Source organism: Pelodiscus sinensis, chromosome 6, assembly GCF_052426305.1.
Source record: "Pelodiscus sinensis isolate ZL-2025 chromosome 6, ASM5242630v1, whole genome shotgun sequence".
Lineage (NCBI taxonomy): Eukaryota > Metazoa > Chordata > Testudines > Trionychidae > Pelodiscus > Pelodiscus sinensis.
Window position 1 is genome coordinate 116,918,138 of NC_143057.1, and position 27,481 is coordinate 116,945,618.

The following is a 27,481-nucleotide window of genomic DNA, read 5'->3' on the forward strand; positions in this document are numbered from 1 at the left end:
GTCTCCCATACACCAGCAGACTTGTAAAAACATTATTATATAACTTCATTAGACAAGAGAGAAGCCCTCCCCCAGGTTCCCATGTCTTCCAGCAACAGACAGATGGAGGAGGATTGCTTTATGGCTTTGCATCAGGGGTTGCAAGTAAGTTTTACCTTTCCTCTAAATAGCTATCCTAATCTTTGTGTAATACAATTTTTATACATGCAATTAATCATCTTTAGAGATGATACCTGTACATGTGATTGTGGGAAATTACCCAATAGCAAGAGGAGGGCCCAGCAGCAGAATGGGGGACTTTTTGAAGTTTTAGTTGATTTGAGGACAGATCTGGTAGGTAGAGCTCGAGCTGGCAAAATAAGAAATCATTCAGAGACTCTGCCACTCTCAAGTATTATCAATCTCAAATATTTCTGTAGAATCAATAATAATAATAATAAAAAACCTATAATTCCTATCACCTTGGTATTACATTTAAGTAGTGAATATTGGGAAACCACTTTGCAGATCTGAGGACTGAAGAGTTGTGTCAGTTACTGTTTTTTCTTAAATGACTGTACTACAGGAAAAATTACATTAAACATTCAGAGTGTAATAACCAAGGAAAGCTTCTTCCAAGATATGATGGGAATCATTCTTATAAGACCACCTTTTCTGGAGATTACAAAAATAATTTTACTCTGCAGTGGTGATGGATAAGTCTTACCTGCAGCTTTGCACGTGGAAAAAGTTTTTTTTCATATGTATTTTATTTTTGTTTTTCTCTTGTTTAGAAGCAAAGTGATGAACAATTAATTAGAAATAATTGTTTGCACTTCTTCCAAATTCACATTGTAAGATATGTAAAATGTGTTTTACTCTAGGATCATACTTTTTGTTGTTTAACAGGAAGCAACAAATGTATATTCATTATCTATCTGTTGCACTTGCTTGATGGAGCTGGAGGGACTGTGGCCTAATATCAGTTTTGCAACACTTTTATTTGTGCTTACACTTTGGGCACTATTTGGCATGGTGACTCATACTATAGACCTAGAATACCGTGTTTAAAGTGATAGAAATGTAGCCGTGTTAGTCTGGGGTAGTTGAAGCAAAATGCAGGACAATGTAGCACTTTAAAGACTAACAAGATGTTTTATTAGATGATGAGCTTTCATGGGCCAGACCCACTTCCTCAGATCAAATAGTGGAAGAAAGTAGTCACAACCATATATACCAAAGGATACAATTAAAAAAATGAACAAATATGAAAAGGACAAATCACATTGCAGAACAGAAGGGGGATGCGGGGGGGGGTGGGGGGGGGGGGGGGGGGGGGGGGGGGGGGGGGGGGGGGGGGGGGGGGGGGGGGGGGGGGGGGGGGGGGGGGGGGGGGGGGGGGGGGGGGGGGGGGGGGGGGGGGGGGGGGGGGGGGGGGGGGGGGGGGGGGGGGGGGGGGGGGGGGGGGGGGGGGGGGGGGGGGGGGGGGGGGGGGGGGGGGGGGGGGGGGGGGGGGGGGGGGGGGGGGGGGGGGGGGGGGGGGGGGGGCGGGGGGGGGGGGAGGGGGAGGAAGGAAGGTAAGTGTCTGTGAATTGCTGATATTAAAGGTAGGGAGAGTGGGATGTTTGTGAGTTAATGGTATTACAGGTGATAATTGGGGAAACTGTCTTGGTAATGGGTGAGAAAGTTCAAATTCTTGTTAAGTCCTTGTTGTCAAGTGTCGAATTTTAACATGAATGACAGTTCAGAGGATTCCCTTTCAAGTGCAGATGTAAAAGGTCTTTGTAGCAGAATGTAGGTGGCTAAGTCATTTAGAGAGTGTCCTTTCTGGTTAAAGTGGCAAGAAACTGTTTTCTCTTTGTGATCTTGTCTGATATCTGTTTTGTGGGCATTAATCCTTTGGCGAAGTGTCTGAGATGTTTGTCCAATGTACATAGCAGACGGACACTTTCGGCACATGATAGCATAGATTATATTTCTGGATGCGCAGGAATATGTGTTCTTGATCTTATAACTCACTTGGTTAGGTCCAATAATGGTATCAGCAGAATGAATATGTGGACAAAGCTGGCAACGGGGTTTGTTGCAAGGGAAGGTACCAGGGTTGGTATTAGTGTGGTATGTCCTGTGGTGGTTGGTAAGAATCATCTTGAGGTTAGGTGGTTGTCTATAGGAGACTATGGGTCTGTTTCCCAGAGCCTCTTTGAGTATGGTATCCTGTTCCAATATAGGCTGTAGTTTATTGATAATGTGTTGGACAGGTTTAAGTTGGGGGTTGTAGGTGATGACAAGTGGTGTTCTATTGTTGGTTTTCTTGGGTCTGTCTTGAAGTAGATGGTTTCTAGGTATTCGTCTGGCTCTTTCAATTTGCTTTTTTATTTCTCTGGGTGGGTAGTTGAGATTTATAAATGCTTGGTAGAGATCCTGAAGCTTCTGGTCTCTGTCAGTGGGGTTAGAGCAGATGCGGTTGTATCGAAGGGCTTGGCTATAGACGATGGATCGTGTGGTGTGTTCTGGATGGGAGCTGGATGCATGTAGGTAACTGTATGAGTCGGTGGGTTTTCTGTAGAGAGTGGTGTCTAATTTTCCATTGTTGATTTGTACGGTGGTGTCCAGGAAGTGGATCTCTCGTGTAGAATGGTCCAGGCTGAGGTTGATGGTGGGGTGTAGGTTGTTGAAATCTCTGTGGAATATCTCCAGTGTTTCTTGGCCATGCGTCCAGATCATAAAGATGTCATCGATGTACCGTAGGTAGAGGAGGGGTAAAAGGGGACGGGAGTTGAGGAAACGTTGTTCTAGGTCAGCCATAAAGATGTTAGCATACTGTGGGGCCATGCGTGTACCCATGGCTGTGCCGCTGATCTGGAGGTATAAGTTGTTCTCAAACTGGAAATAATTGTGGGTGAGAACAAAGTTACATAGGTCTGCTATCAGGTTGGCAGTAGTGTCCTCTGGGATAGTGTTTCTGATTGCTTGTAATCCGTCTTCATGTGGGATGTTGGTGTATAGAGCTTCTACATCCATGGTGGCAAGGATGGTATTATAGGGAAGGTTATCGATGTTTTGTAGTTTCCTTAGGAAGTCAGTAGTGTCTCGGAGATAGCTGGGGGTATTGGTATTTGAACTTTCTCACCCATTACCAAGACAGTTTCCCCAATTATCACCTGTAATACCATTAACTCACAAACATCCCACTCTCCCTACCTTTAATATCAGCAATTCACAGACACTTACCTTCCTTCCTCCCCCTTCCCACCCCCCCGCATCCCCCTTCTGTTCTGCAATGTGATTTGTCCTTTTCATATTTGTTCATTTTTTTAATTGTATCCTTTGGTATATATGGTTGTGATTACTTTCTTCCACTATTTGATCTGAGGAAGTGGGTCTGGCCCACGAAAGCTCATCATCTAATAAACCATCCTGTTAGTCTTTAAAGTGCTACATTGTCCTGCATTTTGCGTGATTTAAAGGTTTTTCTCTTTTGCGGTAAGTAATCCAGCTCTCTGAGCAATAGTAGTGAGGCCAACAGAAGCATTCTTCTCTTGATCTAGTTGTATCTATACATGGTGGGGGGTGTGTGTGTGTGTGTGTGTGTGTGTTAATGCAACATATTCAGTTAGGACTGTGGAGCTGTGTCAGCCTAAGTTTGAAGCAGGGACCAACCCTTATGCTTCAACAAGGTTGATAGTTATTTACTTTTGTCACAGACAAGCTTGGCCATGTAGCTTGTTGTGGTTGGGTCTTCTGCTTAAAAACAGAAGTACTGTGTCATCTTCCTAAGAGTAGTGGTTTCTCATACTGTGCTTGATGACAGTTTTTCACGTCTTACTTTTGTGCTGAATTTGGCTGGTGCTTGCCCTGTCAACGAGGGGGGCGTGAAATTTTAACTATGTACGGGCTTAATTGATGAGTCTTGGCTCATCCATTAACATGCATGATTACCCGCAGCCTTCCCTCCCCTTGCAACTGCTGCCTCTGATAGAAACAGCAGTGGCTCCTGGGGAGCTGCTTGCCTCTCCTTTTCCCCCTCCCACATGTAACTGCTGAAATTTTCATCAGCTGCACATTTACTTGAATAAACACATTTTAATATCTCTATTGTCAACCCCCAAGGAGGTAATGTGTGTAAGTGAATGAGTGTGAGTGTATCTGTGCTGTGTATAATATGCATAGTCGTTTGAGCTGAGTATTGCTATATAATGGAAGGAAGAGCTATCTGCTATGTCATAGACATTGTACGTTCCTTTTTATCTGACCAGTTAAATGACGACTCTGTCCAGGTGTATTGCCACTAGAAGATTTTATTCTTTTGCAAAATCCATTTAGTGGCTGCTTCTCTGAGGAGTGTTAAAGTTCAGACCGTGAGTGGTTAGCCAGGAAATACTTACACTGTTCCAGTTGAACACTAATCTTGGTCTCCTCATGGAGGCAGTAAAAGAGTGCATCTTTATAACAGAGCCCAGTGCTAAACATATTGCTATTTACGCATAAAGAGATGTTGTCACACACATCTTTCCTGTTGGCCCATATTTCTTTTCTAATTTGAAATGCTGTTTAAAGTTTTCTAATAGGGAAATGGGCAGACAGTGATAATATTTGAATGGTGCTCAGAATCAGTGATAAAGCAGTTGTTTCCCTTGCAATATAATTTGACACTTTTTCTAAATAACGGAATATTTGTGTACATAAATTGTTCATAAAAATCATGTTATCCCAAGGATCTTGAAGCCCAGTCCCATGTTCTATCCACCAGTCCACTTCCCCCTCCCCCCTCTTCTCTCATAGAAGATACAATGAAAACTACTTTGAAACTATTTTAAAGCTGGGTTTCTTTACAATATGGGCTCTTGATTATGACATGGAAAATGACTTTTAGATTATATTTTCTTGATCCCTGCTCTTCCTCCAAATCTTTTTGTTTCCCTCTCTTCCTCCTCCAGTCCCAGGCTTTCCAATCATGTTCTAATACCTGCCCACTTCAAAGGGACAACAGCCATCATAGGTAAATGAGTGATTTTTTTTTTCTTCAATCATTTTTGAGAAAGGTGACATCTACAGACACTTTCTTTACCCCTTCAGCTTTCCATCCTATGATGCCTTACTTTGTGTAGGAACTTGCTCACTGTCCCTATGTATCAGAGAGAGAGATATTTGAAAACAGCAAATTCAAAACATGATTTAAAAAGTTGGAGGGGTAGCCATGTTAGTCTGTAACTTTAAAAACAAGAAGTAGTCCAGCATTACCTTAGAGATGATCAAAATGTATATATAGTATCATATTTTGTGTTCAAAACCCACTTCCCATTCTGTATGTGTGAAACATTGTTCCATTGTTCCTTCTAAAGAAGCAAAGAGAAGCTAAAATAGCAGTCATACACCCTTCCCAAAAGTGTGGGCACATCAGTTCATGCACCAGAGCAACTGGTATAGAGCTATATCCCCATGGATGGGGCTGGTGATGCCATGGCTGTTTTGTTCCTAACTTGCACTAGGCTCATCTGCTAGTCCCAACTGTGCTGTGGGTGAGAGAGGGCATACCCCAAACCCTTTCCTCTGGCTGCAGGATGCTTCTCTTTCTCCTCCCCACTACACTTCCTGCCTCCATCACTCCTCAGTTGCTTGCCCAGCTACCTGACCACTCCATACCCAGATCACCGCTTTCCTAGCCTTATCCCCTATACCTGAATCTTCACTCTGCCAAGCCCTACCTTTCCGTGCATCTGAACTCTGCTGTGAGCCCCTCCCCCTGCACCCAGACCATCTGCCACTGAGCCCCTCCTAGAATCTGCACCTTGACAAGCCTCCCTCACACACACACACACACACACACACACACACACACACACACACACACACACACACACACACACACACACACACACACACACACACACACACACACACAATCCTACGTGCCCCCAGTGCCCACTTTCCTAAGCACCTGGAATCAACCCTTTTGAGTCACATCCCTTTCAATTTTCAGACTCTCTCCCTGCTGAGTCCCAACCACTTTCACCTGGATCTCCTGCACTTAGAACCCCCTGCAAGCTCCTATGCAGAATTTTTAATTCATGAAGAATTCCCTTAGGAGTAAATAAATACAACACTATGTAGGCTGGGCCTGTGTGCAGTGGATGGTATTACTGGAATACTGGAAAGTTAATCCTCAAGTATTACAGTATATGTATGTCCTCAAGTCAATAATGCAGAGAATACAGCATCCTGCTTGCTCTGTTCTTATCTATTCAGAGTACCACTGTTACAAATTCTTTCACATGTAGCTATAATGATAATGATGCCTTTGTATAAATCCCTTCTTACTGTATTTCATGTTCAATTTTTTTGTCCTCACTTCTGAAGCTCTGCACTCATGTGTTCAGTTCTCATCTCCTTCTATGCTCCTGCCCCCTTCACTCCTAAACAAAACTTCTGACAGTTCCTTTGGTGTCCTCCCACACTAATTTTCATGCTTCTGCTTTCATTTTCTAAAACTGCTATGCCATCTCATGATGAAAGTCTTGATTTAAACATTTCTTAATGCTATTTCCCATTAAATCATTGAAGATCCATCCTAGAAAAAAGATGCGCCTGTTTTGTCCTTTTCCTTTTAAAGTATTGTTCTAGTAGTTATCTCCATACATGAGTTGACTAGTCCTTTGTGTGCTTGAATTGTATTCTTTTTTGTTTTAGAATATAAAATCTCTTAGGTGTGGATCATAAGTGAAAACGAGAGGCAGTGTGTTGGCAATATAAATTACATGATGGTCAGTTCCTGATGCTTCTGAATTAAGCCTTGTGTGCTCATCTCCTTTTTACTGCATCAAATGCATTGGCAGGTGAACAATAAATAAGAATTTTGAAAATGTAAAATGTTGCTAGCATATTAAATTAGGCTGTAGAAGAGTTTTTAAACCCAGCTGGGGGAATACCGACAGGTGGATGGAGACATCCCTTAAGGGAAGATTTATTAATACACATTCTTTGTATCTGAGTAAGATGTTATTAAAGCACATGTAGGAACTTAAGGGAAACAGTCAAATGAAAGAAGTCCCATTCAGTTATATCACTTAATGGCAGACAGCTAAAAAGTGACATATTTTGTAAGGACTTGCAAACAAATTCTGGAAGCCTAAATATTAAGGTGGGCTGGTGTTTCATGGGCATTTTACAAGACTACTTCAAGATCATCTTCAGTCTGACAATTCAGACAGTCTGAATTTTTTTGACTGAATTGATCCGGTTTACAATCCTCAATAAGAACCTTGATCTTCATCAGTAAAACTATTACTTTAGTAGTGTCTAAACTTTCTGGTCAGATTCACTTAGTGTATATTATTGACATCGTTATAGGCACACAAGGCAATGTGTGCAATTCTAAGCTTGTAAAAGAATAATAAAACCTGGAGCAGGAAATGATCTCTCAGGTCATCTAGTTTGTCTCTAAAAGTTTGTCTAGTCCATAAATATACTTTTGTGGCATTAATATAAATTGCTTAATTCAGTTTACAAAGATCAGATGGCTTTTCTTGAAAATTCTGATTCTCATCAAGTGGAAATGGACAAAAGTTCTTTACCTCTAATGACTTGGGATCATTAAAGTGTATGCTTTGCTCTTTTATGATAGTTGATAGAGCACTTGGGAGCATCTGGCTTCCTACTTCATATGTATGTGACCAAACATACACAATCCATTGTTCTTGTTTGTTGTCTATTATGCGTTCTTCTCTTTAGTAAATGTACTTGCATCACTACCTCTTAAACGAATCACAAGGAAAACAAATTTTAATACCGTATGTTTTATATTACAATTTAAAAATATTATGAAGTTTTATTATCAATTCTCAAATTAGAGATGTTGTGTCAAGAAATCTCGAAGTAGATAGGCCTTATGAAGTGGTTCTCAAAATGTGGTCTGCAGGTGTTTTGATGGTGGGTTGTAGGCTTGGGACTCACCCCTGTCCCCGCAGTGGGAAGCTTTCACTGGCGTTCCAGCCCTGCCCCCCCCCCGGTACAAAGTTGGCCCATCAGTGTTGGCTTCCCACTGTGGGGGAGGAGGAGATGAGCCTCATGGAAGAAGGAAATGGCTGGAGGGATGACAGTGCAGGAAACCACTCTACTAGAGACTTTCCCTGCCGCACCCATTGGCGCAGCCCACTCCTATACTTACTGTCCTACTCAATCTTCCCTATCCTCAGCCCATTTCTGCACCCAATCTCGTATCCAGACCCTGCACCCTCCAACCCCTCCTGCACCCAATTTGTCATCATGGGTGGGTTGGCTAGCGGTCCCACGGAAGGGTCTCTGTTGAGTGGGGGGGAAGGCTGTGGGCCAAAAAGTTGAGAACAGCTGGCCTAATAATAGAGCCAATTTAACAAAGGAACCATGAGTTTTCCTAGTATGCTTACTAGGCTCTCATCTTACTTATGATTACTTTAAATTGAATAAAGCTTCTGTCTTGAAAAACTTTACTGGTGATTCTCACAACTATTTAATCTAGAGCTATCTCCTTCTGTTCAAACTAAAATCTCAGCCCCTCTCTCTGACTGTGTCACAGGGATATGTAGACATGTGCTTAAGCTCAGCATAGCTAAAATGGTGTTCTTCACCTTCCCACACTTTTCTTGCCTTCTTGCCACTTCCTGTCTGGATCACCATGAACCACATCACCATCCTTGTCTGTTACTAAGTCCTGAAATTTGAGCATCATCTTTGATTCAGACCTTTCTCTAGCTCCTTACATCTAGGCTATGTCTAAACTATGCAGATTCTTTCTACATATTTTCTCTGTGCTATTTCCTATCAATACATGAAGCTAACATTCATATCCAAGCTCTCATCCTCTTGCTCTCCTGATTATTTCAACCATTGTCAGCTGCGTCTTGTCCTACAAGGATCAGCTTCTTGCCATGGCCCCCCACCCGGCTTTATGAAAATTGGCATATGAATATGCATAACTCGAAGATGCTTTAGCCAAAATGCATCATGTGACATTTTTAAAGTTATATTCTGCTGAATGTGTATATTTTGTTTTCGTGCATGTATTATTCTTATATGTGAAGTTAGAAATATGAAGTGTAAAGCTGCTGCTTATTCTAGAATTTCCAGTGAGAGCCATTTGTGGGATTTAGGGGCTTAATGGCCCAGTGCTCAAGGGGATGACCTATAAATGGCTTGTTTTTCCAGTAATCCCAAATTGTGATTAGTCCTAAATGATGCTGGAACCCATTTTCAATCTTCTGCTTTTCCACTCAAGGTGAGAAAAGTTTGCATTGAACACACAATTCCCACCTTGTGCAAGGGAGATATGAAGGTGGGAAATCAAACAAATAGGGCAAATGCCAGAAGAACCCCACTTACCACCCAAGATGCTTGCTGCAAACGTTTAGGACTGAACAGGGGGAAGGATCAGGCCAAGTTAGGAGACTGCCTAGCTTCTGAAAAAGATGATTAAAACTACTGTTGGGGTAAGAATTTGCATATAACATTTCTTAGTGTATTAGGCTTAATTATCGTGTTTTATTTTGGCTTAGTAACTCACTTTGATCCGTCTGTTTTCATTTCCAATCACTTAAATCCTACTTTTTAAATATAGTAAAACACTTGTGTTTATCATCTAGCCCATTATAAATAATTGGAAGCCATGGGGGAGCCCCAGCTGTTCATATCACTTTTTCATTGATAGAGAGAGCCCAGGAGCTTTCTCTGGGTAAGAACTTTATACAGAGTAAAAAAGATTGATTTGGGGGTTTGGTCCCTTTTGGAGGTTGGGTTCCTGGATGTTGTCAAGGCACTATAGCTGAGCCCTCCCAGAGCTGGTTCAGCATCTCTGTTGTTCTACTAGAGGGCTGTTATCCCAACTCTGTGCCTTTGTTGGAGAAGACCAGACCTTTTGGCCCATCAAGGACAGGACTGTGGGGTGCCCCACGGTGCAGGTAGGTGGGCTCAATGGTGTGATGAGAGCATTGGGTGACAGGGCTCTCTGATCGAACCTGTCACATCTCCATTGCTCACTTGTAATAAAGTGCTTTGTGTTTTCTTCCATAGTGCCCTTCACATTTGGAAACAGCTCCATATAAACATTCACAAAACTGATTGATTATCTTCCTTAAAATCCCCCTTTTCTGTGATGTCTGCAACAATATTGGCAAATGGTTAGGCTGCTGTTGTGCTGAGGCCATTTTTTTGTTTTGGGCTCAAACTACACGTTTTGTTTGACACTCGAATGATCCCCCTCGTATATATTTTGTCTTGGAATATGTGTATGTTCTTATGCTGAACTATTTGCTAGTGTCACATTAAATATAAAATCAGACTACCTTTTGCAGATCTGTGGAAGACTCTGTGTAGCTCGAGAACTTGTCTCCCTCACTAATGGCAGTAGGTCAAATAAAAGATATTAACCTCCCCTAACTTTTCTCTTGAAAAACCATCATGTTTACCACTGATTAGTGGTTTTTGTGGAACTGCAGAGACTGCAGGATCACGCAACCTATGCTTGCAACGCTCAGGAGAGTAGTGCAGAGCTGTGCAGGCACCTTGCTTCTGTCAGAGATGGATAGCGAGTTTGTAGAAGTTTGAAGAAGGTGCAAAAATTATGGGATGACAGTGACATTATGGGAAGTTGATCCCATGCTCCTGTCCCTCGGTGACTTGTTTTGGGCCCATTTTGCATGCCCAGATGTCCGAAAAGACACTGTGCTGGATGGTGGTGAGTTTTGCAATGGGCTAGCTATCCTTTGTGGACCGCACTGTGCATCGATGCAAGCACTCATGATGATTACATGCTCCAAGAACACAAGGAGCCAAGTGTACGTGTGCACAAGGGATGCACTCACTGCAATGGCAAGTTGGGGTTTGCCCCTCTGTGCCTGTTCACCTATCATTCCTGCCAGGGAGCAGGGTCAGGATACAGGGGCTTACCCTATCCCACCTGCCTAGCATTCTTGATGGGGTGGAAGATAGGGTGTGGTAGATTCCCCCACTCCGCAGTGCCAGGTGAACAGAGTGGGTCAAGAACTGGGGGTGCCTGTTTTTCCATGGGTCCCTCCATTTAGCCAAGGCTCCTGAGCTTTGGCCCAGTAGCTAGTCTGCCACTGGCTTCATGCCAATGTAGCTTGTCAGCATAACTTGGTGGTGTAGACACGACCTCAGCCAGCACCTAATGAGAGAGAAGAGACGGAACACGGGGACATGTATACAAAAGCTAGTACCAATTAATCATACCTGTTAGGTACACATTCTTGCATGGATGTCCGTGTGTGTTTGCAATATAAATGGTATGAACTATAATATCTGTTCTTCTGATCATGAGACTGGGCTACTTTACTTCAGCATAGTTAGCTCCTTGTTAACAAAGTTTTTGTGCAGGAATAAAAAGTTCTAAAATACTGGGGGGAAAACTAATTGAATGTGGAAGCTTTCATTATATCCTTAATCTGTACTCTTGGTTTTAAGGATTGCAGCCATGCTTGTTTTGACTCCTGCAAGAGTGAGGTCCAGTGAAAGGTGAACTGAGGATCCATTGAAGGTTTTGATTTGGAAATTTGTTGTCTTTTTTGGATTAGGATAAACCCTTCACATGATTATAGTAAACATTTTTATTTTGTACTTAATGTTTTAAAAGAGCCAGCCCTAATTAAATGTTCCGCCAAACTGGAATTTTCAACACAAGTATGAGATTTTTACATAACCTCTGATAAATGGACTATTTTTCCTTTTGAACAAGCCATCAATAACATTTTTCCTTATTTCTGTGAAAGGGTTTCTTAGCCAAATTAGAAGGCCAAAATAGTGATTCTGTGCTTAGCAAAATAATAGCATAGTGGTAAAACTAACTGTTTAACTGTTGCAGATTAATTTTATTTCCTCCTCCAACCTGAAACCAGTGGTTATTGATGAGCAGGGTTTTTTTGGTGGTTGCAGCTGGAGAATGGTTGATGTGTGGTAGTTATAATGTATAGCAACAATCATTATTTTTCATGACAGTTGGGTTTGCTTGTCAGTTGCCTCTCGAGTTCAAGTGAGTGGCATTTTCCAGTATGACTCATTTGGGGGAAAGAAAAACACTATTAACAGGAAAAGTATGTGGCACCTAGGAACAGACGTCCTGTTGAAAAGAATGGATTTTCACTTTTTCAAATATATCTTTGAGTTAAAGAGAAGTTTAACCAGCATACCAACCGGAATTTGTTTTCATCTTCCAGTAATTTGCCTCTCTTGAGAGTTGGACACTGGTACTAAGATTAGGTCTGTGCTACAAACTTTTGCTGGCATAGCTATGTCTATCCAGGGGTATTTTGAAGAGTTATTTGTGGCTGACATAGATCTGGTTAACATAATGTGATGGGGAGGAGAAAGGGAAAAGAAGCTTGGGAGATGCTAACAAAAGTGCAGCTTTGCTGGCACAAGCTATATCCACACTAGGAGCATTTTGCTGGTAGAAATGTCCTGGCAAAGCCTTCTAAGTGGTATAGACATAGCCTAATTAAAACAGCTTTAAAAGTGGAGTTAAAAAAACCCAAGATGTACAGCTGCAGTGGTTATAAATTGTTTTTCACCTTGTCAGGTGATAATCTTGTTTTAAACTATCCCTTAAAAAACGTTTACAGCTTTTAGCATGCTTATTTGCAATTGTGTTTAAACGTTCTATAGCGTATAGAAAACAAACCTTCTCCCATTGTAGTCAGGAAGAGCTTTACATGAATTTTAGTAGTAACAGGTTCTTAAAATGAAATCTGTCACTGAAGTACTATAGTTGCATTATAATTTTGCTTAGTAGTTACAAACATCTAATTAGAGAGATTTAATTTTTCAAAAAGTATAAATTTGAAGAGGAATGTGGGAAGAATGGGTGGATAGATGAGTCTGAAAGAGAGTGTATAGGGATCTCTTTCCCTTTTCCCATTTTATCTTAGTTCCTACCAGTCTGCTTTATTTCCCAGTCATATAAAGTGTATCATGGAGAAGCATGGAACTGAGGAGGTGATCTGAGGGAGGCAGGCTGAAAAGTGAAGAGCCGTGCTTCCAAGATCCATTCCCTCCTTTTCTGTTGCTCAATTGCAGTCTGTCAGGTCATTCTTTACCACAAGCTCAAGTATTTATGGCTTAATCCTGCAAGGTGCTGAGTATCCTGATCCAGCAAAGCACTTATATATAGCTAGTCCCTAGATCCTGCGTTTCTTTATTCATCCCGTGGTGTACTCCTCTTTTCCACAAATTTTTGAGGATCTGATAGAGTTCTGCAGTGGCACCACTGCTCTGAAGGACTTGCTACAGTTTAATGAGCAAGGTTTTTCTCTAGTGAACCATAAACGGTTTGCCTGACAGAACAATGCCTGTATGTGGCAGAGAACCAAACTCTTCCTGTTAGGCATAGGGATATAAAGGAATAATCAATTAGTCAACTACCTGATAAACCTAGGCTTCAGTCCTGGTTTGCGCCTGGACCTGGACCTACCCCTGCTGCGGCTCTGCAGTTTAAATGTAGTAGGAGCCTGCATGCTTGGCTCCTACTACATTTAAATCACAGAACTGCAGTGGCCCCTTACCAACTAATCCTGTACTCAATACAAATTGTACACTATTAGTCATCTACTTAACATCCTTAGTTAGGCAAACTTGCCCTTTTGTCCCAGCCTCTAACAATAATAGAGCTGAACTGTTACCACTTTTCCTCTGAACGTTATTTGTGGTAAATTCGGAGACTAAATTCAATGAGAGAACTATGGGAAAAGAGGGAATTTGAGTCCTACAGGAAATGAAAAATTCAATACAACCTTAACTCTAAAGTTGGTCCTGATATTTCCATAATAATCTGAAAATCCTGTTACAAAAGCTTAATGTGCTTACATCTTTCCTTGTTCCATTAGTCTTTTGAAGCTATTTGTTCAGCATAAAGAAAATTTGTAATCTGTGAACCTGCAGATGGTATTAAGATCTCGACTTCAATATAGTAAAATGACTGTAACTTTCCAACTAGACTGCATATTTGTTCACAAAATAACATATTAATCTAATTTATTAGAATAATGTATTTTGAATCTTAACTACTATAACACAAAACACTTAATCCATTCAATGTAAGTCCATTTATTTCTTCCAGGAACATAAACGACTATTAAATTTTTTTATTAAGCAGCTGTTGTTATGTGTTACATAATGCTTAATATGTGTCCTTGGAGTATATGCAGGTTTGTAATTCACTCAGACTCTGCTGACAGAGCTTGTATATGGCAATAGAGCTTCTCAAATCAGCTGCAGCTGGCATTCATTTTGAAGCCATATTTTATTTGTCATAGAGAAGGCCAGATTCTTCAGTTCACTTTGCACCTTATAGGTGGCATACAGTAAATTTAAAAGAATGGAAAGGGGCTTTGAGAAAATGCCCACTGCATGGACATTTCCCATGCCCTTCTTAGTACAAGGGTGCTGTGGTAATGGTGGTGAGACCGAAAAGCCTATCCAGAAGGCAGTCTGCATCAGATCTTGTGCTTGCTACCACAGGACCTCCAATATCTCTACTGGCTGGTCTCTGACAACTAGGAGAGCCCTGAAGAGAGAGGTGTCAAGATTGAGGTTCACACTTAGTGACCCAAGAAGATTGGAAAAAATCTTCATTTTTTTCCCTCTTTTCTTTGGCGAATTAGGGAACAGGCAGCTTAGGAGTCTTGCTTTTATCCTCTGGAAAGTGTCATGGAATGAGCAAGCAGAGGAAAAAAATCATCATCCCTACTCCACAACACAGGCACATCTTGCTGAAGTTATGGCAAGGAGGAGGTATATTGAAACAGTCAAATATTTGGAACTACTTATTTAGGTCTGGGCCTTGCCATAATAGATTATATCACCAGCATCTAAGGTCTTGTTTATACTAGAGAAATTTAAACCAGTTAAAGGCTTGTGATGATTGCAATACACCGTTCACACACAGAGAAATCCTCAGACAGTTTACAAATTGTCTGGTAAGTGGTTGGAGCAGGCAACTTTTCAGCAGATCTGATAACCACTTAAAGTATAATTGGATCAGTCTGAATCAACTTAATGTCAGTGTAGATACAGCAGACAAAATTAGTCTCCTTCTTATTAGTCAACAGTGCACCACTGATTTAGACATATCTCCCTGAATACATTGCTTTGGGAAGGTGAGGTGGAAATTGTGTTATGGACTGGCACATTGATCAATTTGAGAGAGGAATCATTTGCTGAAAACCATGTTAGCTATTCTCCCCTAAGTATACTGTGGAGGAGTTTCAGATTGAAGTTCTTGTTCTAAAATATCCTTGTCTACATTGGTGAAGGAGCCATGTTAAAACTCTGTTAAAGCACAGCAAATTCTGTTTAAGCATATATTTAGGCAGCTCTGATTTTTAAAGTGTCAGCCCTGCAGTAATGAATAGACAATAATGGTTGGTTCTGTTAATATAAGCAATATATGTCCCTCATACTATTCAGACAACAATGTGGCGTTAAATAAAATAGGCCAGGATCCTATAATGTGATGCACATAAGCACACCCATGTTCCCATGCAGAGCCACAGTTACGTTCAGTAGGGAGTGGCCTGAGCTTCTACCTGTGTGGCAGAGGAATATGCATCTGTCAGTTTTAGCCAGAAATGTTGTTTTCTCATGGAAAAAGCTAAATAGCAAAGGACTTTTCCTGATAGGTTGTTTCAGTGCTTTTTTTGTGTCTATGTGTTTATATATATATATATATATATATATATAAATATATATATATAAATATAAAAAAAAAGAAAAGAAAAGAGTGCCGGCACTCCAGGGGAAAAGTTGTTGAGCTCTGATTGGAGGTGCCGGTACTGAGTACCAGGCAGTACTGTCACAAAAAAAGCACTGTTTTTTTTTTTTTTTAAACCATCAGTTGCCTACTATACCAGGATCAACGAAAAGAAAATTATATTTAACACTTATTAAAAAAAAAAAAATGTATGATTAACAGTTGTAAGAAAAATGATAATCTCATGTTTTAGCTCCATCTCAACCACATGGCAGATGAAAGTATAGTTAAAACACAAGAAGATATGTTTGGTCCAATAATGCATGCATGCAGGTTTATATGAGTTAGTATGTTAGGAGGCAAGAGGTAGTGTCTCTAACCATAGAAGGCATCAGAACATTACCCAGATATGCACTTGAGAATGTTCATGTTTTAATGACTTTCAAATGTTAATTTGAAAAAAATCAATCAAAAACCCCATACCTTTTCCGCACATCTCTTAACCACTGGGGATGAGAATAGGACAAAAGTGGGAAACAGGTTACCACATTTTCTGAAATAATAATTTGTGCATTTCAAGAAATGCTCAATTTTCATGGAGAATGTGTCCATCTACTTCACATAAAGACCTGGGGGTACCTTTGCTGCAGTTATCCCTTTGGTCAGCTGCAGCCATTCTGCACACCTGAGCAGATGTATATTTTGGTGGGTGTTTGCCTTTCGTAGTGCCTGAATATACATGTTTATGTTCTGCACGTATTTTCTAAATGATATTTTGCCTATTCATGACAGTAATTCTGAGAGTGGTTAGTACAAATATTATTGATCCGTTGATACATGTTTCTGTTCAGAAGTTGATCAGCTGCTGGTGCAATTAACGTGGTATAATGTACTTCATTAAATGAAGATACCAAACCGTAATGCTTAGGACATTACTAATCACTTATAAAAGGAATTATGGAAAACCCCAGAAGCATCTGACATCACTATTTAACTGTCTTATAACTTATACATAACTATGTCCTTTTCCAGCACGGATTTGAAATTCCCTTTCTTTCCGCTTCCCCACTCAGCAGAGTTTTATAGTGGAAATACAAACACAATTGTAACTGTTGCAATATTCATATAGTCATATTGTTCCGCACCTTGAAGTCATCCCTTTCCTATGTGTTATTAAAATGGCAAAAAATCAGATAAGGTTTAGCAGATTTGTATGCATTAAAAATACTTATCTTGGTGTCTGCAGTTGTTCCTTATGAGAGGTTCAGCATTTAATATTAAATTGAATTACTTATTTTTTAAAGCTTCAGAGGGGTAACCAAGTTCGTCTGTAACAGGAAATACTTAAAAAACAACTTCCAATTCGGAGACCATTTGTATCTTCAAGTCAGAGGCACAGCCATAGGCACCCACATGGCACCACAATATGCCAACATCTTTATGGCTGACCTTGAACAACATTTCCTCAGCTCTCGCCCCCTAGCACGCTTACGCTACTTGTGCTACACTGATGATGTCTTCTTCATATTGACCCACGGGAAAGAGACCCTTGAATTCACAGGGATTTCAACAGCTTCCACCCCACCATCAACCTCAGCTTTGATCAGTCCACATGAAAGATCCACTTATTTGACACTGCAGTACACTTAAATGATGGACAAATTTCCACCACCCTATACCAGAAACCTACTGACCACTACACTTACCTTCATGCCTCTAGCTTCTATCCCAGATACATTTCTCAATCTATTGTATACAACCAAGCCCTAAAATACAACCAGATTTGCTCCAATCCCACAGACTGAGACAAAAACCTACCGGATCTATATAGAGCATTCTTAAAATTGAAATACCCACCCAGAGAAGTGAAAAAACAGATCGACAGAGCCAAAAGAGTACCCAGACATGAACTACTTCAAGATAGGCTCAAAAGAGAAAACAATAGAATTCTACTTGTCATCAGCTACAGTCTACAACTTAAAACCCTCCAATGCATTATCAACAATCTACAACCCATCCTGGAAAATGACCCCTCACTCTGAGGCCTTGGGAGTCTACAGACAACCTCCTAATCTCAAACAAATTATTTCCGGTAACTATGCAACACATCTCTATCATCATCCTCCAGGAACCCACCCCTGCAATCAGCCCCAGTGCCAGCTCTGCCCACACATCTACACTAGTGATTTCATCACTGAACCCAACCACATCAGCCACCAAATCAGAGGCTCATTTAACTGCACATCCACTAATGTGATCTGTGCCATCAAATGCCAACAATGCCCCACTGCCATGTATATTGGCCAAACTGGACAGTCTCTGTGGGAAAGAATTAATAGACACAAATTAGATCTCCGAAAAAGCAATACACAAAAGCACTTTAATCTGCCTGGACACTAATTAAAGGATCTCCAATTCACCATGTTATTTCAGACCAATTCCACAGGCCAAATACACAGAGAAGAATTGGAACGAACATCATTTACAAGTTTAATTTTTATGCAAATGGTATGACCAGGGACATGGGCTGGCTCCCACTCCCATCCTAATGACTTAACCAAACAATGGAGTGCTAATTGTTCTTATCAGCCTCTTGTAACCACTTGAAACATCTATTCACTGTTTCTCTCTTTTTCTCTCTCTCCCCTCTTCCTCCCCTCCCCTGCCCCACACCCCTCCTTTATTTATTCTTGGATCCTAACTTCTAATACTACAGTCATCTGAAGAAGTGGGTTGCACCCATGAAAGGTCATGATACCATCTACACATTTTGTTAGTCTTTAAGGTGCTGCTAGACTATTTGTTTTTAAAGTTTTTTTTTTGTTTTTTTAAAGACATGCAGGAAAATAAAATGACATTTACTCCTTTATTGCATTGTGAAATATTAACATATTTTATCCAGTAAAATAGTTCTTGTATTTCTGCAGGATTTTGATACCAGTGATGTGTTTGCTTCAGAACTCACATTATTCTTTTGGTCTCAATATAAATGAAAGGGCTAGAGGTCAGATTTCTCCCAACTGGCTTGAGGGGATGTCTATGCTACAGTTAAAAATCCATGTTTGGTCCATTCTAGTTAACTTGGGCTCACAGGGCTCAGGCTAAGAGGATGTTTAATGGTGGTGTAGATACTTGGGCAGGAGCCTGGGCTCTAGGACTTTGTGAGGTGGGAAGCTCCCAGAGTGTGGTCTGCAGCCTGAGCCCAAACATTTACACTGCAAATTAAACATCCCCTTAGCTCCTTAACCCAAGTCCTGCAAGTCTGAGACAACAGGTCTAATTACTGTATAGACATACCTTGAAAGTTTGTTCTTTTCCAAGCCATTAAAAGTCTTCTCGTCCACTGCAAGCATGTTTCATGATGTGTGGCTAAGTCATTTGAGAATCTCTTGATATTTTCTGTGATTAAATGGCACTTTTTGAAAGAGTATGCCTCTCTATGCACTATTGAAGAACACTTAACAGTGAAGGCTCAAATAATTTTTACAATAATTGCTGTTAATTTCCTACAAAGAATTGTAGCAAATATTGAAAATAGACATTGGAAGAAAGCGGACCCAAAGAGAGACATACCGTGTTATCAAACAGGCTGTCTGATCCTGCTCTCATTGAAGGCAGTTACAAAATTCCCATTCATTCCAGCAGTGCAGCATCAAGACGAGATGGGGGGAAAATAGATTAAATATATTAACTTCATAGTAAATTATTATGCTATCGGTAACAAGAAAAATTCAGTGCTAGTCATAGCTTTTTATTAAACTCTGGGTAAGAGATAAGAAAAATAAAGAATAGTAATAAACAGTTTTCAAAATATTAGAAGGCTAGTCATGGAATGCCCAAGGATACGCGCTACGATAATAGATATACATTAGTAAAGTGTGTTTATTAATATATGGAAAAAGATGCCATTGGAATTATTCTTCCCTTGAGGCAGTTCTGCTCAATGTTTTTGGCATCACACTTTACAAACTGAAGTAGCTGTAGAACAAGAAGATCCCCAGACAACTATTTGTAAAACTGCATATCTCTAACAAAAATAGAGCCAGTAAAATAAATCAAAGTAATTTAACAAGTATTCCTTTAGGTTAGCAATTGTCTCTTCAGAGAAAAAATAGTTGTTAAAGGCGGGGAAAAAATTGTCTTATAAACACATTTACAACCATTAGTCCAAAGAATATTGCTTGGCTATCATCGGTGGCCAAACTACAGATTGTGAGCCACATGTGGCTCTTTTACAAATAAAGTATGGTTTACAAAGCCCCTACCCCTGCCACCCCTTAGGCAGGGAGATCAGGGCTTCTGCCTTGCAGTGGGGTGGTCAGGCTAAAGGCTTCTGCCAGAGATGTCTGATGCCTGCTGAGAATGGAGGGAGCCCCTCCCCAACAGCTTGAGTCATGCCTCCTCCGGCACACGTCTCCTCTTATCCTCAGCTGCCATTCCCTATAGTTTCCAGGTGTTAGCTTTGCATGGAGAGACAGCAGCAAAGAGCTGAGAGCTGCTGGGAGTGGGGGAGGCACTCTCCCTATATCTCCTAGCTGTTTGTCACTGCCTCACCTCACAGCATCATCTGTTGTGCAGGGAGGGGGCCTGGTAGCACCATGTGACTGAGTAGAGCCAGCAAACCCTAGCAAAAACCATGAGCAAGGCAGGTGACCCTATGTGTCACCATCCCATGTGTTGCCTCTGACTTCTGCCCAGTGGAGAGAGTGAGGTCTTTAGGCTTCAGCCCCATAGGAAATGCCTACTATGGCTTAGTCCTGAGTAGGCATGTTCCATGGGGCTTAAGCTTTGAGACACCCCACACATAAGCCTCAGCATGTGAATTCTGTATTAATGAAGCCCTGAGACACTCCCCTTCCCTATAAGACTGAAGCCCAAGTCCTGACAAGTACTCCCTGGCTCTCGAACATCTGAAGATTTTTATGTGTTCAGCTCAGAAGATCAATAATTTTGACCACTGCTGTCCTACATAGTAACACGGGAAAGAACACAAGACAATTGCGGTAGAAAGATCATTACCAACACAAGTTTTTAAAAAATTGGCTTCACCAATTTTTGCCACTGCCTCTCCATGTAGAGCTAAATAAAATGTATAGCTTGCAATTGGTTTTACACATACAAAATGAGAAATGACTGCATAGGAAGGAGAACTGCAGAACGGGATTACAGTCCTAGTGGGTCACAAGCTTAAGATGAATCAATAGTGTACCACTATTGCAATAGCAAACATCATCCTGGATTGTGTTAGAATACTCATTTGAAGTATTGTCCGGTTCTGGGTGCAATATTTCAAGAAAGATGTGGACAGATTGGATACAGTCAAGAGAAGAGCAACAAAAATGATTACAGGTGTAGAAAACATGACCTTTGAGGGAAGACTGAAAGAATTGAGGTTGTTTAGTCTGGAAAAGAGAAGACCGAGAGGAAGCATAATAGTTTTCAAGTAGGTAGAACATTTTTACAAGGAGAGAGAGAGAAAATATTCTCCTTAGCCTCTGGGCAAGAAGTAATGGGCACAAATCACATTAAGGCATATTTAGGATGGACAGTAGGAAAAACTTTCTAATGTTAGGGTAGTGAAGCACTGGAATAAATTGCCTATGGAGGTTGTGGAATCACTATTATTGGAGATTTTTAAAAGCAGGTTAGACAAATACCTCTCAGGGATGGTCTATGATTCTAGGACCAGGAGACTGGACTAGATAACTTTTCAAGGTCCATTCCAGCTATGATGTTATGATCCTAGATTAGAATATTAGCCTTTTTCACAACTGCATCACTCATACTCAGTTTGTGATCCACTATAACCTCTGGATTCTTTTCAGCAATGCTATCACTTCCCCTGTTTCCCATTTTGTACTTGTGCATTTTATTTTCCCTTCCTAAGTAAAGTATTTTGCACTTTTCTTTACTGAATTTCATCTTACTGATTTCAGGCAAGTTGTCCAATTTGTCAAGGTTGTTTTGAATTCTAATCCTGTCCTCCAGAGTCCTGCTTTTGCAACACCTCCCAACTTGATGTCATCCTGAAATTTTATAAACATACCGAGCAAGTGATTGACAGTTGCATTCTGCTCTCACTACAGGAATGGATTCAGCCATGAGAGAATGGGATAAGTGTATAAACTGAAAATTATTGGCTCTCAAATCTCTCCCTTCTATCTCAGTTTTTCCCACATTGGTAAGGCACTTATTGAGATTCTGTTGTCTAAGCAGAGGATCCGAAGTATGGGATAAGAATATATATGTAAAAATTGACCCTTATTATTGTAGTATCTAAGTATCTCATAAATATTACGTTAATTTATTCTCTCAACTCAGTTGTGGGGAAGGGTTGATTATCCCCATTTTGCAATCGGGAATTGAGGCACAGAAAGATTGAGTGACTTACTCTGCTAAAGGCATGGTATGTGAATTTGGGTAAGAATTAAATTCAGGTTTGTAGAGTTCTAGTCCACAACATTAACAGTGAGCCCATGTTGCTTCTGGTGGTAGGAAGCCAAATTCTGCATTAGAGTAGGGTGCAGATAACCTCTCTTTTGGTGACAGGTATTGAAGACTCCAGCTGTAAGAATTGTGTTGTCCTTAACTCTAGTTTTTGTGGGTATGTTTTAAAGGGAAGAAGAAAGGGATCTCCCGCTCAGGAAGAAATTTTTCTTTGGACAAGGGAGTCTCTGGATTTGGCATGAAAATGCCTCCACCTCAGAAGCTGCCATCTTACTATCTCTGGGCAGCAGCTGCAGTGTCCACTTATATGCCTGCTATTCACTCTTAAAGGGACAAAGATATGGAGTTGCTTATTAGGGGTGTCATCTGACTCAGGTTCCCAAATACCAGATCCCTCAAGGAGTAACATTTTTCAAGAACTTAATTCACAAACTTAGGGGGAAATAGGCCTATTCTTCTGGGTATAACAGTTCCTCTGACTCATCACCAGAGGGTGCCAGAGCTAAAGGCTCTGCTCCTAAGATTTTATTGGTGGGGGAGGGGAACATAATAAAAATCTTCATTCATTTTCAAATTTAATTAATTTTCATCCACATATTCCTGGGCATTGCCAAAGGGGGAGAAGGTTAAGAAATCTGTTCAATCTAAGTCCAAGAGAGGCAAAAAAAAAAAAGTTGAGGAAAGTCAGGATCTTCCTTACAGAAGGAAATGAACTATTAGGGTGTGTCTAGACTACACCTCTCTGTCGACAGAGAGATGTAGATTAGGCACATCGAAATTGCTAAGGAAGAAGAGATTTAAATATCCCATGCTTCATTAGCATAAACATGGCCACCACTTTTTTCGAAATGGAGCTTTTTTGAAAAAAAAAACAGTCTAGACACGGATCTGTCAAAAATAAACCCTTTTTCGACAGATCCTATAAACCTCATTTTTTGAGGAATACAGGATCTGTCGAAAAAGGCTTTATTATCGACAGATGTGTGTCTAGATTGCCGTTTTTCGAAAAATCTGTTTCAAAAAAAGCGGTGGCCATGTTTATGCTAATTAAGCACAGGATATTTAAATCCCTGCTTCATTAGAAATTTTGATGTGCTTGATTTGCATCCCTCTGTCGACAGAGGGATGCAGTCTAGATGTAGCCCCAATGTTGGAGTCTGAATTGTAGATGAAGCAAACCAGAAAGGCTCTCTTTTTTCCAATTTCTCTCCTGCTCAGGAGGCTAGTGGGCTTACTTTGTTTTTTTCCCCCCAGTGCCCATCATTATATGGGTAATACTAAAGAATAGAAAGGAGGAAGTGGAAGTGATTTTAGTGGCCTCCCATTGGCTCAGGAAATGTTGATTACCTGATTTAATGAACAGGCCGGTGGTGCCATTGTTAATCCTTAATTTGAGACCATATTTGTTAACTCAGGATCCAGATTTTTGCCAAGAACAAAGCAAGTTAAATGTAGCAGCTTGCATCTGAAAGGAAATTTCTAGAATGAAAGGGTTATTCTGTTAGTGTCACTGATGCTGTTAGAATCTTAGAAAAATAATCAAAGAGCCAGGATCTGGTTGAAATTCAAAGCTTGGCGTAGAGAGAGACATATTCAGCTTATGTTCTGGTGTTTTTTATCATGATTTTAAAAACTTATTGCATACTATTCCTTGACAATACACATTTATTTACTGTCTGCAATTTTGAGGATATTCAGAAAATCTTACCACCATAAAGACCGATACCCAGCTTCATTAGAGCAGCTCTGGTGTTTCTCTCAAGGTTCATAGAACTCCATCTTGTGATTTGACTATTGTGCTAAGTGCCTTAAGGCACTGTTGTTTCAAAATACATTCAATTTTTCATTGAGCACAAGAGATCCTATATCTACCTTTTTATCCATATCCGTCTAACCCAAAAGAGAAGCTGTGGCAGTAGCGGGATGTAAGTTTTATTGGTGAAGGAACTGAAAGCATAAGAAAAGCAGCCTTACAGATCTTATTCCATCCAAAGGGGGAATGTGTTAAGGCATCTACAACATCAGTCTCTCAGTGAAATATGCTGGTGCTGGTTCTAAGGTATATAAAACAAAAGACCCCATTTTCCATTGGCATCAGAGCTTAGTCTAAAGCAGGGCTATTCAACACGTGGCCCATGGGCTACATGTACCCCACGATCAATTTGTTTGCAGCCCACGGTGCAGTTTAGGTTTACATGGGGCTCAACACATGACTCGTGGGTGGGATCCTTTGAACATGACCTCCACTAGGAACATGCTCCACAAGGACAAGTCGATATAATGGTCTTCCGTTGGTATGCGTTTTAGTAGTTAAATTCCTGGACTGTCATTGTTCATTAAAAGTGCTGTTATATGGGTGGAAATCAGGTAAATATTGCATTTCATTAATATCAGCAGAACTGACTTAAATAGTGCCTGCGTGTTGTGTAGTCTTGCCTTAATCTTTGTATTCATGCCCATCAATGTGCAGGAAGCTAGTTGCATATATATTTGCATGTATATGCAACCACACTTAAGTTGTGACCCTTGGCATGTGCTGAGAATATCATTGTAGTCCTTGGGGCTTCCACAGTTGAGTAGTCCTGCTCTAAAGTACCAACAGTGGTGATATCATGGTTTGAGAAAGGGCAGGCCTCTTCCAACTTATAAAGCTGCAATTTGATCATCTCTGCATTCCAAGTTTTACAAAATTGATTCTCTGAGCATACCCTCAGACAACTCCAGCACCACCAACAACCCCTGGTATAGCCAACCATGGGTATCTCCAGGGTGTTCTATACCACCATCTCGTGGGATTCTGGGGCTGTGTATTGTACCCATGCTTCTCAGGCATCTAGACTCATCTGGTACCCCCTAGAGATACTCCTCAGCCATGATGTCCAAAACATGATAACCTCCCAAAAAGAGCATTTAGGGGCAGAAGTGTGGGCATTAAGAAAGTGGTGAGACTGGGGACCAGCATATCTTCCTCCACCTGCTGATGAGGTGTTCATGCCTCCACCATCATCCTGGAGTGTTGACTTCCAGCTTTTTCAGGACATGACCAACAGTGGCAGATACTGTATAAATACCAATAGAAGAAATTAAGGATGCCATCCTCTAGCTCCTTGACATACTACATTCCTCTGTATCCTCTAAAATAGCCCTCCCCATTATTGAGGCTTTTCTGAATTCTGCAGAAACCATATGGTGGACCCTAGCATCAGTGGGGTCTACCTGCAAATGAGCTGACAATAATTATTCCAGCTAGGGGGACGGAATTCCTCTTCTCCCACCTTCTTCCTAGTTCCAGGTGGTGGATGCTGTGAACTTTTGTGGCTATCTACACTAAATGCCCATTCTCTCAAAGATTGGAAGTGTTTGGGTCCTTTTTTGGGAGGAAAGCCTATTCCTTAGCCATGCTATGGATTCAGATTGCCAATTACCAAGCCCTAACAGCAAAATATGGTTCTGTCAACTGTTCAGAACTTAACAGTTTCATTGATCAGCTGCATGAGCCACACCACGATCAGTTCAAAGCCATCATCTAGGAGAGACTGTTCCTAGTGGCCAAGAGAGTACTATGGTCTGCTGTTGGTGCAGCCAACACAGTGGTTAGTTCCCTATCCACAGCAATGATTATGTGACTTGTGTTGTGGTTACGTGTGTCAGGCTTCCTGAGGCATAGTCAGCTTTTGATGGCCACCCCCAAGTTCTTCACAGAGAAGATGGATGCCACTCTGTTTGCTGGGCACTTGCATAGCAGGATAAAAGAGAAAATTTAGTCTGCAGCCCTAGCACAAACTATGCACTGCCCAATTCTCAGTGCTATTAGCAGCCACAGAAGAAAACATAAGCTCTCTTCATAAATCATCTAGCAACACACAGTCTTCCATGTTCAAACTGTTCACTTCCAAGCAACAATTTTGACATATTGTTCGAGGCATCACTAGAGTGCTCCCCCCTAACCACTACAGCTAGCCACTATTTCCTACCTACTTGGCTACCATCTGGCAACTTTTTGTAGAATTTGGGAAATGTATAGCCATCGAACCAATGGTTCTTGGAAATTGTTTGCATTGGGTACTCCATCCATTTTACTTCTCTACCACCTCCACAATACTCTTCCCCCATCTTTCTTCGGGAACTTGTCTTGTGAGAGTTTACTGCAGCATGAGTGAAATTGTCTCCTACAGTTACGATGTTTCTCAACATCTATGAAACAAAATATTTTATTCTAGCTATTTTCTAATACCCAAGGGGAAGGGAGAGTGGAGACCCATACTAGACCTCAGAGCACTCAGAAAATTAGTCAAAACTCGGTTTCAAGGTGGTCACTTGATCAATGATTATTCCAGCATTGGAAAAGGGAAACTGACTTTTGGCCCTCGATCTTCAGGATGCCTGCTACTATTTCTCTATCCTGCCACCTCAGACAGTTCCTCAGAGTTGCTCTAGGACGAAACCACTCCCAGTACAGAGTACTCTCCTTAGTAGTGAACTATGCATCTATGCTTCCAAGGAATCATCATTTACCTCTACCTGGGTAATGGTCTCCTCAGAGCTTCTTCAGAGCTTGGTCTTTTGAAGAGCCTTGCCAGATCACCAAATCTGCAATAGATTTGTTAATGGAAATAGATCTATAGATCAGTGTCAGAAATCAACCCTCACTCCAGTGCAGCACCTGGAATTGATACCTGCTGTCTTCAGCTCCTTAAGCAGGCCAGAGCTCTGGTGTATCCACACATATTCCTTTCTTTGGAGACTATTTAAAACAGCCCACAAATATATGCCACAGATTTACAACTCTTGGAGCATATGACAGCAGCCACAGCAGTAATACCAGATCAGGCTTCACTTGTAGTGTCTTCAGACATGGTTCACTTCAGTTTACATACCAAACAGATACAGGGTAGGCAAACATCTGTCACCACTCATCAGGATCAAAAAGTCCTTACGGGGTGAAAAGACCCAGCAGATATTTGCCAGAGGATGATTTGTTTATTAATAATAATAATAATAATAATAATTAATAATAATAAAAAAGGATCCTGTTGTTGCTTCTCATCACTGATTCATCCCTCATAAGATGGTCTACACAGCCTTTCAACAAAAGCTAGTCATCTACGGAGATATTCCTCCACATCAACCTCGTCAAACTCCGGGCAGTCAAGAATATCTATGCCCACTTCCTCCCACTGATCAAGGGATCATGAGAGCCCTGACAGACAACATAGCATGTGTGTACTACATACATTGATAAGGAAAACCTAGAACACTCTCTCTCTGTGCAGAGATTATGGCGCTGGTACACCACCCATCATGTCACACTATCAGTGATTT

At 41.0% G+C, this 27,481-nt stretch overlaps 1 protein-coding gene across 3 annotated transcripts in view; it reads left to right on the forward strand.

The window, feature by feature from the left end:
- Nucleotides 1-27,481, forward strand: part of DYM (dymeclin) — a 326,106-nt gene that overhangs the window by 90,162 nt on the left and 208,463 nt on the right. For all 3 annotated transcript variants that reach the window (XM_075932691.2, XM_075932685.2, XM_075932689.2), the window contains exon 9: nt 2-144. In XM_075932691.2, the coding sequence (XP_075788806.1) occupies nt 2-144 (143 nt within the window). The remainder of the gene's footprint in view (nt 1; nt 145-27,481) is intronic.